This window comes from Eubalaena glacialis, chromosome 20, assembly GCF_028564815.1.
Source record: "Eubalaena glacialis isolate mEubGla1 chromosome 20, mEubGla1.1.hap2.+ XY, whole genome shotgun sequence".
NCBI lineage: Eukaryota > Metazoa > Chordata > Mammalia > Artiodactyla > Balaenidae > Eubalaena > Eubalaena glacialis.
Window position 1 is genome coordinate 36,162,346 of NC_083735.1, and position 19,969 is coordinate 36,182,314.

The 19,969-nt window shown below is 49.1% G+C and overlaps 1 protein-coding gene across 3 annotated transcripts in view; it reads right to left on the reverse strand.

The window, feature by feature from the left end:
* Positions 1 to 3,447: 3,447 nt before the first annotated feature.
* HGSNAT (heparan-alpha-glucosaminide N-acetyltransferase) overlaps positions 3,448 to 19,969 on the reverse strand; it is a 47,301-nt gene continuing 30,779 nt past the window's right edge. For 2 of the 3 annotated variants that reach the window (XM_061177202.1, XM_061177201.1), the window contains exons 6-18: positions 16,950 to 17,019; positions 16,201 to 16,298; positions 14,675 to 14,751; positions 14,046 to 14,076; positions 12,452 to 12,612; positions 11,225 to 11,340; positions 8,941 to 9,062; positions 8,452 to 8,578; positions 7,253 to 7,339; positions 5,493 to 5,570; positions 4,554 to 4,624; positions 4,352 to 4,464; positions 3,448 to 3,703 (exon numbers count right to left, since the gene is read on the reverse strand). In XM_061177202.1, coding sequence (XP_061033185.1) covers positions 3,522 to 3,703; positions 4,352 to 4,464; positions 4,554 to 4,624; positions 5,493 to 5,570; positions 7,253 to 7,339; positions 8,452 to 8,578; positions 8,941 to 9,062; positions 11,225 to 11,340; positions 12,452 to 12,612; positions 14,046 to 14,076; positions 14,675 to 14,751; positions 16,201 to 16,298; positions 16,950 to 17,019 — 1,333 coding nt within the window. In that variant the 3' untranslated portion in view covers positions 3,448 to 3,521. The other variant, XM_061177203.1, reaches the window with a different exon arrangement.

Here is a 19,969-nt window from a genome sequence, read left to right on the forward strand (position 1 = left end):
ACACCGTGGGAAGCCATGGGCTCGGCCCTGCGGGGAGTGAGGCCAGCTGTCCTTACAGCTGCGTTTGGGATGGATTCTGCAAAGGAAAGCTAGCGGGATGCTGGCATCTTTTATCTGGCGCAGTGTTTGCACATACATAATTAGATAAGGGGGTTACAGGGTCTGAAGCATCTTATGACATGACGCAAACATCTAGCATTTCTATCAACTTTGAAATTGGAAACGCATGTAGCCTGAAAAAAAACAATGTTTTGGAACTAATGCCCAACAAAAACTGATTACTGGGAGAAAACTGGTGGCTTGCTACACCAGTGAAAACAGATTACACAGATATGCAACTGAAGACAACCACTGGCGATGTGTTTTCCCACCTAATTTCAAAGTTTAAACAAAAGGTGTGTTTAACACCTCAGAAGCTGCATTGTTCATAGGGCCATGGCTTCTACAGCGTACTGCTTAGGATTTTTAAAGATCTACCCCTAGTTTTTTACAATTGATGGAAATCTCTTTCTGAAAGGCAGTTTGATTTGTTGAGAAAATTTCTCAAAGTCCATTTGTCGCCCCCATTTATTTGGAAAACAGGACTACATTAAAGGAAAAATAAAAACTAGTATGTTGACTTTCATTTAAGCTGATACCGCTGATACAAACCGGATTATTGTGCATTTATGAAAGAGGCCCTTTATGGGCCAGAATGAAGTGAGGTAAAGTGTAAGAGCAGCAGTTTATTCACCTAATTATAAAGCGGAATTAGGAATATAAGTGCAAAAAATGAATAAACAATGTCCAATTATTACATCCCCACTCCAGGACAGTACTTTCTGCTTTGTTACACAAGGACTCCACCCAACTTCCCCACAGGATGCACTGACATGTGTTTTCTGCAGCCACCGCTGCACAGGGTTGTCCCCACCGCCATGTCCCACTCCACCACTCACCCCGCACACTCCCTGCCCTCCCCAGGGAGGTGCCAGCTGTCCCCGCTCAGCCCCAGGCCAGGCCAGTCCAAGCTCCCTTGTCACGGCTGGTTTTGCAGTTTGGGGAGCGTTTTCCGGCCAAGAACGTTATGAGGCACAGAGGGGATGCCCGCTCCCTCCCGTGTGGCGTTGGCTGAGTGCGTGTGTCTGTCGTGATGGCAATGGGGCGGGCATCTCGGCCGTGAAGCGAGCTGGCTGAGCTGGAGCCCACCCGCCTTGGGACTACTTATGTGCGATGCTCTCCTTATAACCCAGCTGGATGGGGAGTTCCTGCTCCGTCCGGCTCAAGACATCCTAACCGATGGACACCCCAACTTGAGAACTGCTTCTGGAGAGGCCCAGCTCAGCCTTGCCTGCTGAGATTCGGGATGACACAGCTATGACCACCCACAAAGGTGCACCGCAAGAGAGGGGTTTCCTCAAAGATGACAGCTCTCCCCCCGTGCACGCACGCGCGCGCACACACACACGTTAGCTCCAGATACACGCGAAAGCAAACCCACCACCCCATTTTGCTCTCACACACGTTTATTTAGCGCCTGCGCGTGAGGAGCGTGCCTCATCCTCCACAAGCTCTCAGTCCAGCGTGGGAAGCTGGTCATGGACCCACATCGCTGTCATACAAGGCAGAGAGCAACAAGTGCCACGAGACTGAGCCCAACCAGATACGACGAGAACCCAGAGGAAGGAACTATTACTTAGGGACAAGACTAAGAGATTAGAGAAGGTGCCTTAGAAGCAGGGGGCGAATGTGATAGGTCAAGGGTCGATGGGAGAAAATTAAGGGGACTAAGCAAAGTCAGGGGCAGGAGGCAGCTGATGGGGCTGCAAGTAGCAGGCTGGGTCCAGGGGGCTGGCAGGGAGCCGAGAAGGTGTGCTGGGCTCAGCGGAGGACGGCTCTACCTGCCAGCAAAGCTGTTCCACCTTCAGGGCAAGCGCTTGTAAGGAGGTGATGCGAGTCAGGCTCTGTTTATGCAGTGTAATCTGGGGCAGAGGGCAGTGACTTTACAGCAGGAGGGACCGAGGGAAGGAGGCCGGTTGAAAAATGATTCCTCTTGGCATCTGGGCAAGAGTAACAGGCAGTGACCGTGAGAACTGAGACGACTTGGCAATGACTAAACACGGGAAAGGGGGACAGAGGAGGTAAAGCGGGTGAAAGACAGTTTTATCCGAGAGACAGAGGGTCACCTGTCCGCAGAGCTGGGACAATCCAAGCCGGAAAGGCTTGTGTTTGAGAAGAGAGGGTGGAGGAGGGGAGCCTGAATGCTGGCGGACACCGAGGCGGACAGGCACAAGTTGGGATGAGAGTTCGGGTAGAGACGGGGTAGCTGGAAACTCACTATCCATGCAGGGTGATAGCTGACATCAGGGGACAGGTCGAAGTGACCCCGTCTCACCATGCAAGGATGCTCCAAAGTACAACCTACTGCCACAGCTTCCTTCAACGTGGAATTCTCACAGAAAATCCCTAAGCAGGATGCTGCAAAACGGGAGTGCTGGTCCCCTGTGTTCTCCTCCTTCACTCCTGAGAAACAATTCTTCAGTTTGGTTATTCCAAGCAGGAAAGCTGCCTCCATTGTGGAGGGTCATTCTGAAAAGAGTTACTCTGATGACAGTTTTTAAAACTTCTCATTTATTTTGAAGAGTTTTCTGTAACAAAATTATTTTTCTAAGGATTTCAGAAATGCCACTGATGTCTCCCACCCCACTGGGTCTCAGAGCTGGAGGGGAGCTGAGCGGGCAGCACCGTGTCCCTCGTTGTGATGGGACCTGCCTGGCGTCTGACCCGGCAAGGATGCCACAGCAGGAGCCCGGCCATGACCATGAGCTTCTCTCTCTTCCTAGAGACAGAGGATGGCCTGGGGGACCAGCTACCACCCAGACACACAGACAGAAAGACAGACAGGCAGGAGGTGGGTGGGTAGAGAGATGGGTATATGCCAGGGTGGCTGGGAATAACACATCTACTGTTTCACTTGTTTTTCAAGTGAGGAAAAGGAGAAAATGGCTTCTGATAGAAAGGCATTTTTTTGGACCCACCAGTTACTTACAGATCTGAAAGGAGATTACTTGGACTTTCTTGAAATACTAAACTGTACGTGACCAAAATATATTAGACTGTGTTACTACACACCATACCCAATGAGCTTCACAGTCAGACACAACAGAAACGGTGGTATCTTGGTCGGCGTGGACCAGCACAGAAAGACAGTCTGCGGGAAAGAAGATCAGTAAGATTAGACCTTAGGTGGTCACAGAAGCAAAATGGCCTGGTTAACGCCCTTGTGAAAAACTAAAGGAGAAATCCTTAGAATGAAGTTGCAAAGGCATTCATTTCTACAGAAGGTGGAGAGAAAAGACAGTTACGTTTCAGATGTCTGAGTCTCACGTACACAGAGTCAGAGGAGCCATGTCCAATCAACCAGCCTGAGTACGTCCGCATCTCCCCCAATAACCTGGAAATACGCAGTTTTATAATGAATGGCTCCTTTTAATGAGGCCCCAGGCCCTGTCGTCCGCCAGCAATGCATCTCAGCTGCGGCCTCAGATTTTCCAAAACACCTTCTTCTTATAGAGAACGTAAGCGATGAGCACCCAGAGAGCAGTGGCGACTGTGTTCTGAATGAGATGCTCCTTGTGTGCCTCGCTGTCTCCCAGCCTCCACTGGAAGGGGAAGTAGTTGGCGAAGACCTCGTGGCCCACGTACACCAAGATCGAGTTCATTCCTGGGGAAACACGGCTGGTTATCGACTTAACTCTTGAAATTTGCCTTTAGTTCAGTGAAAAAAGAAAAAGTGCCCACTTGTTATATTGGCTACGCCAAAAATAAGTGATGCGAATCTTAGAGATTTGAGTGTAAACTTTATCCAAAAATTATTAGAAAACATTCCTTTGGTAAGTGTAATTCTGGAATACCAAATCTGAAAGGAAAGCCAGAATTATTCATTTATATTCTCTACACAGAAAACTTGAGGACCAACGAGCGTAAACTGTTACTGGACTCGGGGCTGAAACGAGTCACTGAAGTCATCTGCTGTCTCTCGTCTTGGGCAGAACCCGTGCATCTCCGCGTGGTGTCTCTTAGGCACCGCCTGCAGGGCAGGGGGTTTACATGAGAAAGCATGGCCCTGTTTCTGAAGCTCGAGGGACTGGATGACGTGCCTGAAGCGGCCAGAGGGGTGCATTTGTGATCCCACAACCTAAATGGTAAAACGGGGTGGGGCTGCTCGGGGACAGGCCCAGCGACGCCCTGCGTGGACCCCCTCGGACCCACTCGGCCGGCATCTTGGACACACCCGGCACCCGCGGCCTCTGGCCCGTCTGCTGGGTCCCCTCCTCCGCGAGGCCTGGGGCCGGTTGGTGGGGGGACTCACCCGGGTAGAAGAACGGGGTTCCCGTCCACAGCCCCTTCACGTCCACAACGGGGTACAGGACCAGCAGGATGAAGAAGGCGAAGGAGCTCAGTGTGGTGACATAGGAGATGGACCTGGGGGACAGCAGGCGTCTCAGGGTTCCCGAGAGAACATCCAACGCCAGCCCGACCGGATGTGAAAATGACAGGCTTTCTGTACCTACCAGAGGTTTTTGTTTACTGGAATAAAGCCTTCATTTTCGGAAGCCTTTGTCAAAGCAACAGAAATAGACCCCTAGAAGCGGGGAGAAAGATGTTAAAGTTTTTTACATCATCTCAAGAAACAATTGTCGTTCAAAACTGAAAAACAGGAGTGACTTAATTGCTTAGGGAAGGCTGAAAACTGTGCCCTCCATTTTATTCTTTTAACTGGAAAAACATTTTTAAGATGTGTAACTAAAAATGTTCTCCAAAAAACCTCTTTTCAGCATTACTCTGAGTTGAAGGTAAACGAACTGATCAACTGGAGTGAATCCGTGGAGGAAACAAGACTGCCAGGTCAGGGGTGAAAGGAACAGCCCGTGGAGGAAACATGACGGCCAGGTCAGGGGTGAAAGGAGCAGCCCGTGGAGGAAACATGACTGCCAGGTCAGGGGTGAAAGGAACAGCCCGTGGAGGAAACAAGACTGCCAGGTCAGGGGTGAAAGGAGCAGCCCGTGGAGGAAACATGACTGCCAGGTCAGTGGTGAAAGGAACAGCCCGTGGAGGAAACATGACTGCCAGGTCAGGGCTGAAAGGAACAGCCCATGGAAGAAACATGACTGCCAGGTCAGGGCTGAAAGGAACAGCCAAGTTTATCTTTTGCCCCCACTGAACCTGTTATCATTGGCCTGGTCCTTCTGGCAAAGGTCCCCACCAGAACCCACACCTCTGCTCCATTTCCTCATATCTTCATTGACTTATTTATAAAGACATTTTCCTAAGAAAATCAACCTGAGAACTTAGGTGTCGAGACTTTTCCTCTCTGATATTCAAGTGAAGAATGTTACCGATGCGAAGTGACAGCTGCTGTCTATCCCACGGCCGGTCACTAAACATTTTATGTCTTTGAAATGTGTATGTGTGAAGAGAAGGAATTTCAGTGAGGACCATCCGCTACTTACAAGAAAACAACCCCAGGCAGCGAATCTGATTAGGATGCCTTTGGTCTGATCCTTGTAATACAGGAGTATTTTCCCTGCCTGGGGAAGAAAACGCACAGTATGACCAAGAGAATCGCCTGCGATGTGTTCTTATTTCATACTCATCCACTGTCCTAACCGCTCGACAGGCAGACTCACCTGCAGGCACTGGGGTTACAAGGGGATGAACGGTACCCCTGCCCTTGGCTAGTGGAGGCCTAGAGGCACAGGGACCATTGGGGAGGGAGGGAGGGAGGGAGGGAGGGAGGGAAGGAGGGAGGGAAGGGGATGCACAGAGGAGGTACCGCCAGGCTGAGGATATGAGCGCAAAGCAGGAACAGTGTCTGGGCAGGAAGGAACAGCATGCACAGGAGTATGCCACACGGGTGAAAATGCACAGCCTCCCCGAGGTGCTGCAGGTAATTCAGAAAGGCCGGGGGTGGGCGGAGGTGGGAAGGTGGAGCAGGTAGGCACGAGCTTTCTCCCACAGGTGATGGGAGCCAAGGAAAGTCACTTTTCCCCCCCAAAGTGACAAGGGACCAGCTCAGGCTGGCCTGCTAGATGGCCCAGTCTGGCAGGGGTACAGAAGAGGGACAGAACAGGGTGGACCCAGAGGCAGGGAAACACTTTAAAAAGAGAAAAATCTGGACTTTGCATAGCCCCGCCCCCCTGCAAATTAGGAATTAATTTCTGAAAACATCAGAGAAAGTGTTAATAATAACTTATAATAGCTAAAATTTATGAATGTCCCATTCTTAGAACCTTATGTGAATTAACTTATTTAGGTGCCACTGCATCACAGAGGGTGCAGTAACACTCCCGGGATGACCCAGCTAGTAAGCGGGGTCAAGTCCAGGCACCGGCCCCGGTCTGTACTCCTCACCACCCACCCTCGGCTGCTCCTGCAGGCGCAGATTTCCCTGGAGAGCATGTGGGGGGATTCAATGCATTTATGAATAAAAGCACCCAATGTAAACTCTAAAGTGCTGCAGACAGAAAGGCAGTATCTCTAAATAGGAAATTATTTAATCACCAAAATGTTTATGCTGTAGACCTGCACTGTCCCACGTGGGAGCCACTGGCCACCTGTGACAATTTCAGTTTAAATTTAAATGACGTAAAATTAAAAACCAGTTCCTCCGTCAGACCAGCCACGTCTGAGGACTCAGTGGCCTCATGGACAGCACACGCGGAGCATTTTCACCGTTGCAGAGCCCCCCCGGGAGGCTGGACCCAGTCTTTCCCCTCCCCGTCATCTCCCCTCAAATAATAGTTTCAAACACCAATAAGGAGAACTTCAGCAAGGAAAATCTAGACTGCTCAGAATCCTAACAAAACTGCATGTGAGAGAAACCAAGAACAACCTGTACTGACTTTGGCATAAAATAGGCATAACCTGAAACTGTGTCAACTGTACACATAAGGTGACAGGTGACCTTCCAAAGACTGCCAGCCCAGCAGGGACCCCTCTCAGCCAGGGGCTGCTGTGCACCCACTGCCAAGATGAGCCATATGAATAACTTCTTTGGAGAATATAGGAATTATACCTAATTATTCGAATGTGCTAAATTTTAGCAACCTCTGGTTTTGACAACCTGTCAAATATAAACAGAATTTATTAGGTCTGAAACACAGAAGATGTGCTTCCAGTTACTTATTTTAATCAAATGGTTTTTGGATTAGTAATGAATCAATAATCACGAACTGTCAGGAACACGCATTCTCATGAAATGAACAAATACCTGAACTCCTAAAAACGCCATCACGATGGAGTTGATGGTCCCCAGGATGCCTTCTGGGTCGTAGGCCACCTCGGTGTGATAAAGCACCTGACAGGGCAGGACAAGAAGGCGGGACTCACCCAAGGATCACAAAAAGCACACAACAACTCGTAGACAAAATGCAAACTTGGCTACACCCCAGTATTCAACATTTTTGGTTTTGCTGCAGAAATTCACTGCTAACTTATGGGGATGACGGGCAGAATACTTCTGGCCAAGAAAGTGTGTGGCATGTGACACTCTGGAAGGGAACACAGACGTGAGCCCTGGCGCAGTGCAGCCGCCTGGACCTCAGGCGGCCTGGGAGACCGTGCTGGGCCCTGTGGCTGTGACACTACGCGTCCCTAACCAGCTTCAAACACCACACGTGACACCTTCTAATTTTCAGCTTTACTCTTTGCGGCCAACCCTACTGTAACACCGATAGCTTCCTTTCTTCTTTTAAGGCAAATAACGATAAAAAAAATACCTTTGTATTATTTCATTATAAAAGAAATCGTTATTGTAGAAACGGCAGAAATTTGGAACCAGTCATTGCAGTGGGTGCTGGAAGGCACCGCCCAGCTATCCGGCCCCCGCCCGCCCGTCCCACCCCTTTTGCAATTAAAGCATCCACTCCCCCGGCTGCTAGACGTATTCATGGCCCAAAGCTCTCAGCCGCTTCTGGATTTGTCCCTGAAGAGAGCTGCCCCTCAGGAGTCACCCCCTGGCCAGGCCATCACATCCCACCAGGGATGTCTAGGGCCTGGTCCCTCACTCCACTGAGAACAACCCTGAGGGGCCGCCCCAGCCCCCAGGAGACCAGCGGGGACCTGCGTGTGGCTGTCCCCACTGCCCCGTCCTGCTTCCTCCAGCCCCACACGTGCTGATCCCAAAAGCACTGCCTGACAAACCTCCCGCACGGGAAGCTGTCCCCATACCTGAGATGTACAAGAAAGCACCTTGCTGCACACCTGACACCAGGCAGTCTCACTTTAACAGCCAAAGAAACGTCTACACGCCGCCCACAACCAACATTAAACTCAAGTCTGTAAAGTCAGCCAACTTTTCAAATAAAACTTCGTTCCACCCTAGTCTATTTCATGCACACAGTTCGGAGTTGGCTCTTTCCCTTCCTTCCCCTCAGTGTCCGGTTCCAAGTCGGGGCCGGGCTCACTCACAGCCGAGGAAGGATGCTGGTACAGGTGATGGTCTCCCAGGAGCAGGCGGTCAATGTAGCCGGCAGCGCCTCCCGTGCAATTCGGATACTTGCCCCAATCTCCGAGGCCCCCAGGGCCCAGATAGCCGCTGGGGAAGCGAGAACATGCACTTCACCCACCAGACTTAGGAGCGGGGGGAGGTACACTGGTGACGTGCGTGCCCACAGAGAGCCGCAAACACCCACCAGCCTGACGACCCCGGGGCGCCATGCACGTCCACTGCGGGGCCCCTGACTCGCCGGCTGCCCGAGGGGTGAGGCGGGGGCCCAACGTCCGTCCCACCGACCCTGGAAAACCTCACGGAGACAGGCCTCTGCACACGTGCCCAAACCCCCTCCCACACAAGGGGAGAAGAGAGAGAGGAAGGGAGGTCCCAATGTGGGAAATCCGACAGCTGTAACCCAGGGGCTCGGACTTGGCAAAAAGGGGTTTCCCGCAGGGCTGGCTCACGTAGGGCATCCGGGAACAGGTAAGAAGAAGGTCAAGGCCAGCCAAACACCTTCCAGCATCAGGACGAAGAGCCACTGGGGCCAGCTGGATGTGATATCCAGCAGAGAAAAGCAGCTTCTCTCCTGCAGGGGCAGGGCATAAAAAACGTGAACTAAACGCAAGTGGAATGGGAAACAACACACAGTGCAGTACGTGTACTCAGAAAATTCTCTGTGACGCTCCTCTTGGCCTTTATGGTAGCAACACAAAATAGACGCGTGCTTATTCCATATGTGGTATGTGGTCTAGATGCTTCATCTCTATGATATAGCACAGCAAAATGCCAGTTAAGAAGAAATCAGTGGACAATTCCACTCCTATACCCGAGATCTGAAAAGAGATGTTCGTACAAAAACTTGTACACAAATGGACATAGAATCATTATGCATAATAGCCAGAAAGTGAAAACAAGTCAAATATCCATCACCTGATGACTGGATACAAAATGTGGTACATTCATAAAATGGAATATTATTCAGAAGTAAAAAAGAATCAAGTACTGATGGTATAACATGGATAAACCTCAAAAAATATTCTGCTAAATGAGAGAAGCCAGACACAAAAAGCCACATATTCTATAACTCCATTTCTATGACATGTCCAGAACAGGCAGATCTATAGACAGAGAGTAGATTAGGGGTTGCCTAGGGCTGGGGGGACCTGGGGTTGGAGAGTGGATGGTAGTGAGGACAGGGTGTTTTGGGGGATAATGAAATTGTTCTAGAACTAGACAGTGGTGACGACTGCACAACTCTGTGAATATACTAAATATCCCTCAATTTTACGCCTCAAATGTGTAAGCTTTATAGTATGTGAATTATATCTCAATAAAGCTATTATTTTAAAAAGAAATAAAGGGACTTCCCTGGTGGCGCAGTGGTTAAGAATCCGCCTGCTAATGCAGGGGACACGGGTTCGAGCCCTGGTCCGGGAAGATCCCACGTGCCACGGAGCAACTAAGCCTGTGCGCCACAACTACTGAGCCTGCGCTCTAGAGCCCGCGAGCCACAACTACTGAGCCCGCGTGCCACAACTACTGAGGTCTGCGTGCCTAGAGCCCGTGCTCCGCAACAAGAGAAGCCACCACAATGAGAAGCCTGCGCACCGCAACGAAGAGTAACCCCCCTTCACTGCAACTAGAGAAAGCCCGCGCGCAGCAACGAAGACCCAACACAGCCAAAAATAAATAAATTAAATTAAATTAAAAGAAAGAAATACAGCTATATTTTTAAAACGGAAAATAAAATTTAAGCTTTTGGAGCTCTTCTGGTTGAAGGAAGGAGAGGTGCAGCCCACCACTCCTGGTGTCCCCCCAGCCCTGGGCTCCACTGTGGGACCTGGACGAGCCTCGCAGACCCTCCGGTCCCCCACAGCCAGCAAGGTCAGGTTCACGTGTGCACGTGCAGCCCCCACGTGCCTTCCATAGTCTACAGCAGAGGGCACGGGTGCGCCAGCGGGGGCCGGGGGGCGCGGTGCGAAGGAGTGAAGTGTAAATGCGCTCCAAGCACATACAACCGAGGGATCGTTACAAGAAAAACCAAGAGAACCTGGGATTCAGTGATGAATTTGCTAGTTACCCACACAGGAAGGAGCTGGACAACCAATACAGCTTTATTAACTTACTGTGAAGTAGGACCCCAAATGGAAGAATTTAAACATTTCCACCTGAAGTTTTACTTCCATTGGGGGGAAAAAAAATAGCTGTCATCTGAGTAAACTCAACTCAGCCATTTATAATAAGACAGAAAGTAATTATAAAAGAGGTGAGATGCTCACATACTTCTTACAAAGAAGAAACAGGAAGCAGCCCAGGGCGGAACTGTCATCTCCTGGCCCGACCTTGGCACTGTCCAAGTCAAACCTCTGCAGCATGTGTATAGACACTGAAATGTTCTGTGAGGTTTTTGTGTGTCTTTACCACCAGGAAATTGAAAAACTGGCAGTAATTCCCCCAAGAGGCTGGACCAGCCAACTAGAAGATGGTGATGTTATTTAACGCCATCACATTCATTTGATTAATGGAAACTGAAATATGTGTGAAGAGGGTAGATCTCATGTTATGTGTTTTTTACCACAATTAAAAAAAAAAAGATATAAAGACTAAATAAAAATAATTGAAGAGAAAAATGAATGTTTTTGACTGAGTTAAAGAGTCTTGTAGTCTCTGGTACTGCACTCAAAACTAAAGAAAGTTCTAGCACCTAAACAGGGACCTCTCCCCCTTCTTTAATGCAGGGTTTCTCACCGAGGTGCAGATCTCAGGCACGGGCTTGGCAAAGAGCAGCTCCAACATGGCGACCACAAAGTAGGTGCCCCCGAGCCGCTGGAGCACGCCGGGGATGCGCAACTTCTCCCAGGACACTGCGGGATGCACAGGGTACAGGGGTGTCAGCCAGCACTGCTCACTTCACCCCAAGACGACACCACTGTTTCCTGAGGGAGGAGACAGACTTCCATTGCACCTGAGGAAGTTAAGCTCTTGGAGATGGAAACACACGTGGTCAAGGGCCTGGCTCACACACGGCAGTGAGGCTGGGCTAAGAGCAAGGGTCCGGCTCAGTGTGGGGACAAAGTGCGGACGCCCTCGGCCCTGAAGCCACGCCCCGCCCCGCCCCGGCCATTCCCATCAGGAGTGTGGATTCAACTCACATCCAGCAGGAACCTGCAGACCCAGTGCAGGCCGCGGACTGTCCCTGCCCTGCAGGCTACGTGACTGTATCACTGCCCGAGGGTAACCCTGTAAGGACCCCCGCAGTGTGTCCTCCTGGGAGCAGCGGCCCTCTGTTGGGTGATCCATCGAATGGACTTTTCTGTGACACCTTCCCTTAGGACCCCACCTCCTCCCGTTGCCTGAAGCCTTAGTGCTTCTTGCCTGAGGGGTTCACCTGGCACCTGCCTGGATAAGTACGTCTTCTTTCTGCTAATGACACCGTAAGCCCCTTGAGGACGGTGGCCGCTGCCCTCCCCGGTTCCGACACTGGTCCCCAGAACAGGGCTCACATCCTTCCCTCAGCTTTTGTGTCCCTCTCACGCCACTCAGTGACAGAGATGTCATACCTTTCCCGCAGCCCGGGGGCATTCAGGTGACGGCAAGGTGGACCCTTGAACAACAGCCTTACTGTGAAAGCTGATGAAACCACAGCGGCAGGAGGGCGGCTCTGAGAACCAGTGGCCTGGTCTGGCCCCTGCTCTGCCCTTCACTACACACGGACACAGAACCTCACTCTCCCAGCCCCAGGGTCTCCTTTGTACAGAAGGCTTTGAGCGGACTTGGTGGCACCTCCCAGGCCTAAAATTCCAAGATAGTAATAATAATAATGCCCAGAGTCATACAAGCATTAGATATACTTTTCTAGTAACTGTTCTTTTTGCAGGTACATGAGATGGAGAAACTGCACTTCTTTCAAATTATAACACATCGTTTCCCTATTTTAACCTGAATACATTCTAACAGAGGGGAAAAAATACTTACGTGGACCAAGGCAATAATTGGGGTTCACGATGACAATTCCTATACAGATTAACAGGAAACTCCTCCATGCAATTTTCCCCAGCAATCTGAATTTGGAACATCCCCGCTGCAGAACGGAAGTCATTGACAGAAAGATCGAAGATCCCATAATAAACACAAACCTAAAAAAACAACAGCTATTACTAGGTGGCCACTTCCAACTTTTTTTGTCTCTATGTCATTAGTATTTTATAACCAAATATGTAAGAGAAGCAACACATGATTTTTGAAAGAAACCGACGATTGAAACCACTTCCGGTTTAGTGGTGGAGAAGAATCAGAATGCTGGGCTGGAAGGACTGTGCACCTTCTCGTCCTGTCTTAGGGGGAGATCCTTCGGGACTGACTGCAGCTTCCATGGACAAGCCTCCCATCAAAGACAGACAAACCACTAGGTATAAAATAAGCTCCAAGGATGTACTGTACAACATAAGGAATACCAATATTTTATAATAACTATAAATGGAGTGTACCCTTTAAAAATTGTGAATCCCTATATTGTACACCTGTAACTTATATAATGTTGTACATCAACTATACGTCAATTAAAACAAAAGGAACTCCTCCCCCACTCAGATAAACCTGAGTTCACATTAGCAGTGAAACACTGGGGACCAAAGACGCAAACCAGTGGCTGGTCCTGCTTATAAATGACGGAGGCAAGTTGCTCAAAGCATCTCAGCAAAGACACAAAAGCCACGTTGTGCAGGGGCCAGAGTCCCTCAACAGGGGAATGCTCCGGGCAGAGCGGGGTATTCCACTATTATTTATTTTATTTTATTTTATTTATTTGTTTATTTATGGCTGCATTGGGTCTTCGTTGCTGGGCACGGGCTTTCTCTGGTTGCGGCGAGCGGGAGCTACTCTTCGTTGCGGAGCGCGGGCTTCTCATCGCAGTGACTTCTCTTGTTGCGGAGCATGGGCTCTAGGCACATAGGCTTCAGTAGTTGTGGCTCGTGGGCTCAGTAGTTGTGGCTCACGGGCTATAGAGCGCAGGCTCAGTAGTTGTGGCGCAGGGGCTTAGTTGCTCCACGGCATGTGGGATCTTCCCGGACCAGGGCTTGAACCCGTGCCCCCTGCATTGGCAGGCGGGTTCTTAACCACTGCACCACCAGGGAAGTCCTCCACTATTATTTTAAAGTGTAACTTATTACTATCCTTAACTGCTACAAACTTATCAAAATTCCCTGATACTGATATACTGCATACCTTTTAGGAACTAAGATGTTTAAATTTATTTTCAGGATTAGTGGAATATTCAGAATTTATGATTTCCTACGAGATTCCAGGATCTGGTACATCATATCCACACTAATAAAATGTTCCCTCTGAAATCAGCAGTCTTTTATTCTCACGTGTCTTAGATAAGCACGAGGCCAAGTGTCAGAATGATTCAGGAACCCGGCTTTCAGAAGGACCTCATCACGCCATCACCTGTGGGCAGCACAGGCCCGCAGCCTGGAACTCAAGGCTGGTGTTGGGAAGGTCCAGCATCCGCTGAAAACAAAACTTTGCAGATGGGCTACGAAGAGCGGATGGCGGATTTGCAACTCACCACGGGAACACAAGGTCAGCCACCGTCAGTCCTGCAGAAGAACACAAGCACGACAGTGAGGAAAGGACCTGGAACGTCGGTGCTCCCTGACCCGGGACGGCTTCCATCTCACACTGACGGGGCGAGTCCTGGGAAAACCTTGTGAAGCAGCACCGAGCTCCCTAGACTCTGCGGCCAGGGGCCAGCCCGGGCGCTATCTGAGAGCACCCCTGCTGTGGGAGCACCACAGAGAAGTATGCGGACAATCTGTGATCTTAGGCAGATCTTACTCAAAACCCATCCTAAACCAACCCCCCAGCCAGATTCACAGCCACTATTCAGCACCACTCCGACCACCCCCAGCTCCACGGCATCCCCAGGCGGACCATGAGTCTCGGGGCAGGACGCCCATGCGGCTGAGGTACAAGGCACACCTAGAAGAGGACAAGAATCGTTTACAACGTGATGACAGCGAAGCATCTCGGAGCCAGAGCACATGAAAGGAAGAACAGAACTGAAGGCTGACAGAATGACCTAAGGGGCCTCTGTGGGGCTCACCTCTAGAACCCCTGGGGGACGCCGAGGAGCCCTCCTACCTGCGGCTCTCAGAGGGCCCGCGTCAGCAAGGCGACCTCTCGGCGGTGTCTTACCGTTCCAACTTGCATGCTTGAAGTACCAGTATCTCCCACCTCCGTAGTTTACGAAGACCATGAGGATGAGAGCGATCCTGCAAAGCCACAAAGATGTGCTCTCAGGGCCTGGGCATGTGACAAGGATGGCCCGGCTGCAGGACACAGGTGCCGTCATGATACAAGCAGACACGTAACGAGCAGGAAACTCCCACTTCTAACCATCACGGTTAGGACCCCGCGCTGAAGTCCTCTCTGCCAACACTTCCAACATGATGTCTGAAGAAAAACTTGCACCAACACTGAACTGTGTAACTTGAAAACGGTGCAAAACATTCCTCATGACTCCACTTTGTGCTAATTACTTAGATGTCTCAGGTTAAAGAACTGTAGTGGGAGGGGACAGTCTTCAGGGTCAAGCCCTGGGTCCCTCTCTCTTAGGAGCCACTGGACCTCAGGCGAGCCCCTCATCAGTTCTCTGTGAAGGAGGGACACCCCTGACCCGGGGACCACGGGCACCATGATGGAGAGTAACATACATCACAGCACCTAAACGGTGCTTGAAATATCTTAGCACTTAATCAATGTCAACTCCCGTCCACCTGTGAACATCTCTGAAAGAAAGAGGAATACAATAAAATAGATTCTGCATGTGCTGTTGTTTGCTGCTAATTTCTCAGAATGTGGGGAATAAAAACGTTAGTATGTCAGTGGGTGATTTGTGGGCACTCTGGAGCCCAACTTACTCAACTCTGTGGCTCAATTTCTTTATCTGTGAAACAGGTGTATTATTAAAAGTATATACTTCATAGGATTGCTAAGAGATTAAAGAAATTAAGACAAATTGGAACAGTGATTGGCATACCATAAGGACTCAAAACTGTTAGCAGTGGTTACTATTAGTATCATTACTGTTATTACTGCCTGGCTTTGGATACACACACAGGAGCACTCAGAGCTCGGGAAGCTGGGTCAGAGTTATCAGGTTATCACTGGAGTTTGAAAGGCCTCAGTGGGAGAAACAGAAGACCTGACACCTAGATATTGCTTTTCAGCCATGCAGTTTTAGACTCTATTTTCAGAGTTTGGTCCTGGCCTTCGTTCTTTTCCCAGAACTGGAAAATAACAATTTACTGCAGGACTCTGTGGATTTGCTATCAGTTGATATCCGAGCTGCTGTGCGAATGGTGGAGGAGGCTGAGGGTTCCGTTTCCAGACTGGGGCACCGGCCCATTGGTCCAGGGCTGAGCGGACACGGGGCGCTCGGGCAGCTGCTCACACGTGTGAGTGGCTTTCTCAGCAGCACCTGTGCACCAGGGGAGGCGGGCTCCGGCCTCTCCCACTGCTGCTCTCCAGTGACACGTCACCCTGGCTCTCATGACAGTTTTCAAGTCAGAAGAGGCTGCCGATTTCTCTTTAGGGCAGGAAATCCTTTCTAGCCTAGAGAGTAAAAGGTCCGTGAAATGCCTCCCGCTGCAAGTGGGTGGACTTAGGAACGTGCCATCCGAGGCCACCTGTGCCCACGTGTCACCAGGGAGCCCACATACCCGCGGAACGTGTCCACGCAGCGGAGGCGCAGGGGGGTCGCCGACTGACGCCAGGCCTCTGGTGGGGGGTCGCCCGCCCTGCTCGGAGACCCCAGCTCCTGCCGGAAAAGGGGAGAAAAATGCAAACAGTTCATAACACAAAAGAGTAAACTACACTTTCCTGTGTTTTAGGGAAGAAATTAGCAGACTGAAAGCCAAGGATCATTGTTCTGGATAACAGTTTAATTTGCTTTTGTAAAGACCCCACCTAGAGGTTAGGTTTTTCACTTTATTTGGTTTATGTGCCTCCTGCTGAGCTCTCGGTGGCCATGCTGATAAATGACCACAAAGGAGCAAGAGTACCAGCAAGTTTGTCCATAAGTGGACACAGATACGTCCATAATTAATCGATTAACACAGTATGTTTAATCATCACAGCAGGCCATCCCATGTATAGATTTAATACTGATGTCTCTCACTCTTTTATCTTAATCTTGATACTCTCTACTTAAACGGATTGATTCAACAGTGCTGCCTGAAGAGTGAAAACCATCTCCACACCCAGCATCACAAAGCAGCTCAAGCTCCAGCCTCACAAAGACAGGGGGGGCACCCTTCACGGGGCCAGCGAGGACTGCTGTTTACCAAGAAGGCAGGACACATGACCTGGCCTTGCACAGCATGAGATAATTAAGATTACTAAACAGCGGTCTGTAAATCCGAATCTAGGAAAACACCCAAAGCACACACGATGCGTTTTAACAACTCACAGAATTGATGAGGCCATCAGTTTCCTGAGAATTTATGGCTTTAGAAATCCAATCATGAAAGTCTTCCAAGCTGTAAATAAATAAAAGGCCTGGTTAATTTGTTTTCCTCGGCAGAATTTTCAAAATGGTATCATATTGAAAGGAAATTAATTTAAAGTTCACATTCTATACAAGTCAAAGAATTAAACATTTTAAAGTGTTTTAACGAAACGGAAGTAGAAATCCAAGTACTTTCAAATGCTTCACCCTGACAGCATGGTCTCCTGATCGATGAGACAGGAATAAAGACAGAGCTTTCGTTCAAGAGTGTTGTGAGGAAGATGGCGGGGTAGGAGGACGTGTACTCACTCCCTCCTGCGAGAGCACCGGAATCACAACTAACTGGTGAACAATCATCGACAGGAAGTCACTGGAACTCACCAAAAAACAACCCCACATCCAAAGACAAAGGAGAAGCCACAATAAGACGGTAGGAGGGGCGCAATCACAGTAAAATCAAATCCCATAAGTGCTGGGTGGGTGACTTACAGACTGGAGAACACTTATACCACAGAAGTCCACCCACTGGAGTGAAGGTTCTGAGCCCCACGTCAGGCTTCCCAACCTGGGGGTCCGGCAAGAGGAGGAGGAATTCCTACAGAATCAGACTTTGCAGGCTAGCGGGATTTGACTGCAGGACTTCGACAGGACTGGGGGAAACAGAGACTCCACTCTTGGAGGGCACACACAAAGGAGTGTGCGAATGGGACCCAGGGGAAGGAGCAGTGACCCCATAGGAGACTGAACCAGACCTACCTGCTAGTGTTGGAGGGTCTCCTGCAGAGGCGGGGGGTGGCTGTGTCTCACTGTGAGGACAAAGACACTGGAAGCAGAAGTTCTGGGAAGTACTTCTTGGCATGAGCCCTCCCAGAGTCCGCCATTAGCCCCCCCCAAAGAGCTTGTAGCCTCCAGTGTTGGGTTGCCTCAGGCCAAACAACCAACATGGAGGGAACCCAACCCCACCCATCAGCAGACAAGCAGATTAAAGTTTTACTGAGCTCTGCCCACCAGAGCAACACCCAGCTCTACCCACTACCAGTCCCTCCCACCAGGAAGCTTGCACAAGCCTCTTAGATAGCCTCATACACCAGAGGGCAGACAGCAGAAGCAAGAAGAACTACAATCCTGCACCCTGTGGAACAAAAACCACATTCACAAAAAGACAGACAAGATGAAAAGACAGAGGGCTATGTACCAGATGAAGGAACAAGATAAAACCCCAGAAAAACAACTCAATGAAGTGGAGATAGGCAACCTTCCAGAAAAATAATTCAGAATAATGATAGTGAAGATGATCCAGGACCTCGGAAAAAGAATGGAGGCAAAGATCAAGAAGATGCAAGAAATGTTTAACAAAGACCTAGAAGAATTAAAGAACAACACCTAGAAGAATTAAAGAACAAACAGAGATGAACAATAACTGAAATCAAAAATACACTAGAAGGGGTTTCCCTGGTGGCGCAGTGGTTGAGAATCTGCCTGCTAATGCAGGGGACACAGGTTCGAGCCCTGGTCTGGGAAGATCCCACATGCCGTGGAGCGACTAGGCCCGTGAGCCACAACTACTGAGCCTGCACGTCTGGAGCCTGTGCTCCGCAACAAGAGAGGCCATGATAGTGAGAGGCCCGCGCACCGTGATGAAGAGTGGCCCCCGCTCGCCGCAACTAGAGAAAGCCCTCGCACAGAAACGAAGACCCAACACAGCCAAAAATAAATAAATAAATTTATAAAAAAAAAAAAAAAACACTAGAAGGAATCAATAGCAGAATAACTGAGGCAGAAGAACAGATAAGTGACCTGGAAGACAGAATGGTGGAATTCACTGCCACCACAGAACAGAATAAAGAAAAAAGAATGAAAAAAAAAGAAAAAGCCTAAGAGACCTCTGGGACAACATTAAACAGAACAACATTCGCATTATAGGGGTCCCAAAAGGAGAAGAGAGAGAGAAAGGACCCAAGAAAATATTTGAAGAGATTATAGTTGAAAACTTCCCTAACGCGGGAAAGGAAATAGCCACCCAAGTCCAGGAAACGCAAAGAGTCCCAGGCAGGATAAACCCCAAGGAGAAACACGCCGAGACACATAGTAATCAAACTGACAAAAATTAAAGACAAAGAAAAATTATTGAAAGCAACAAGGGAAAAATGACAAATAACATACAAGGGAACTCCCATAAGGTTAACAGCTGATTTCTCAGCAGAAACTCTACAAGCCAGAAGGGAGTGGCATGATATATTTAAAGTGATGAAAGGGAAGAACCTACAACCAAGATTACTCTACCCAGCAAGGATCTCATTCAGATTAGACGGAGAAATCAAAAGCTTTATAGACAAGCAAAAGCTAAGAGAATTCAGCACCACCAAACCAGCTCTCCAACAAATGCTAAAGGAACTTCTCTAAGTGGGAAACACAACAGAATACAAGGACTTACAAAAACAAACCCGTAACAATTAAGAAAATGGTAATAGGAACATACATATCAATAATTACCTTAAACATGAATGGATTGAACGCTCCAACCAAAAGACACAGGCTCGCTGAATGGATAGAAAAACAAGACCCATATATATGCTGTCTACAAGACACCCACTACAGACCTAGCGACACATACAGACTGAAAGTGAGGGGATGGAAAAAGATATTCCATGCAAATGGAAATCAAAAGAAAGCTGGAGCAGCAATTCTCATATCAGACAAAATAGACTTTAAAATAAAGAATGTTACAAGAGACAACGAAGGACACTACCTAATGATCAAGGGATCAATCCAAGAAAAAGAACAATTATAAATATATATGCACCCCAACATAGGAGCACCTCAATACATAAGGCAACTGCTAACAGCTATAAAAGAGGAAATCTACAGTAACACAATCATAGTGGGGGACTTTAACACCTCACTTACACCAATGGACAGATGATCCAAACTGAAAATTAATAAGGAAACACAGCTTTAAATGACACAATAGACCAGACAGA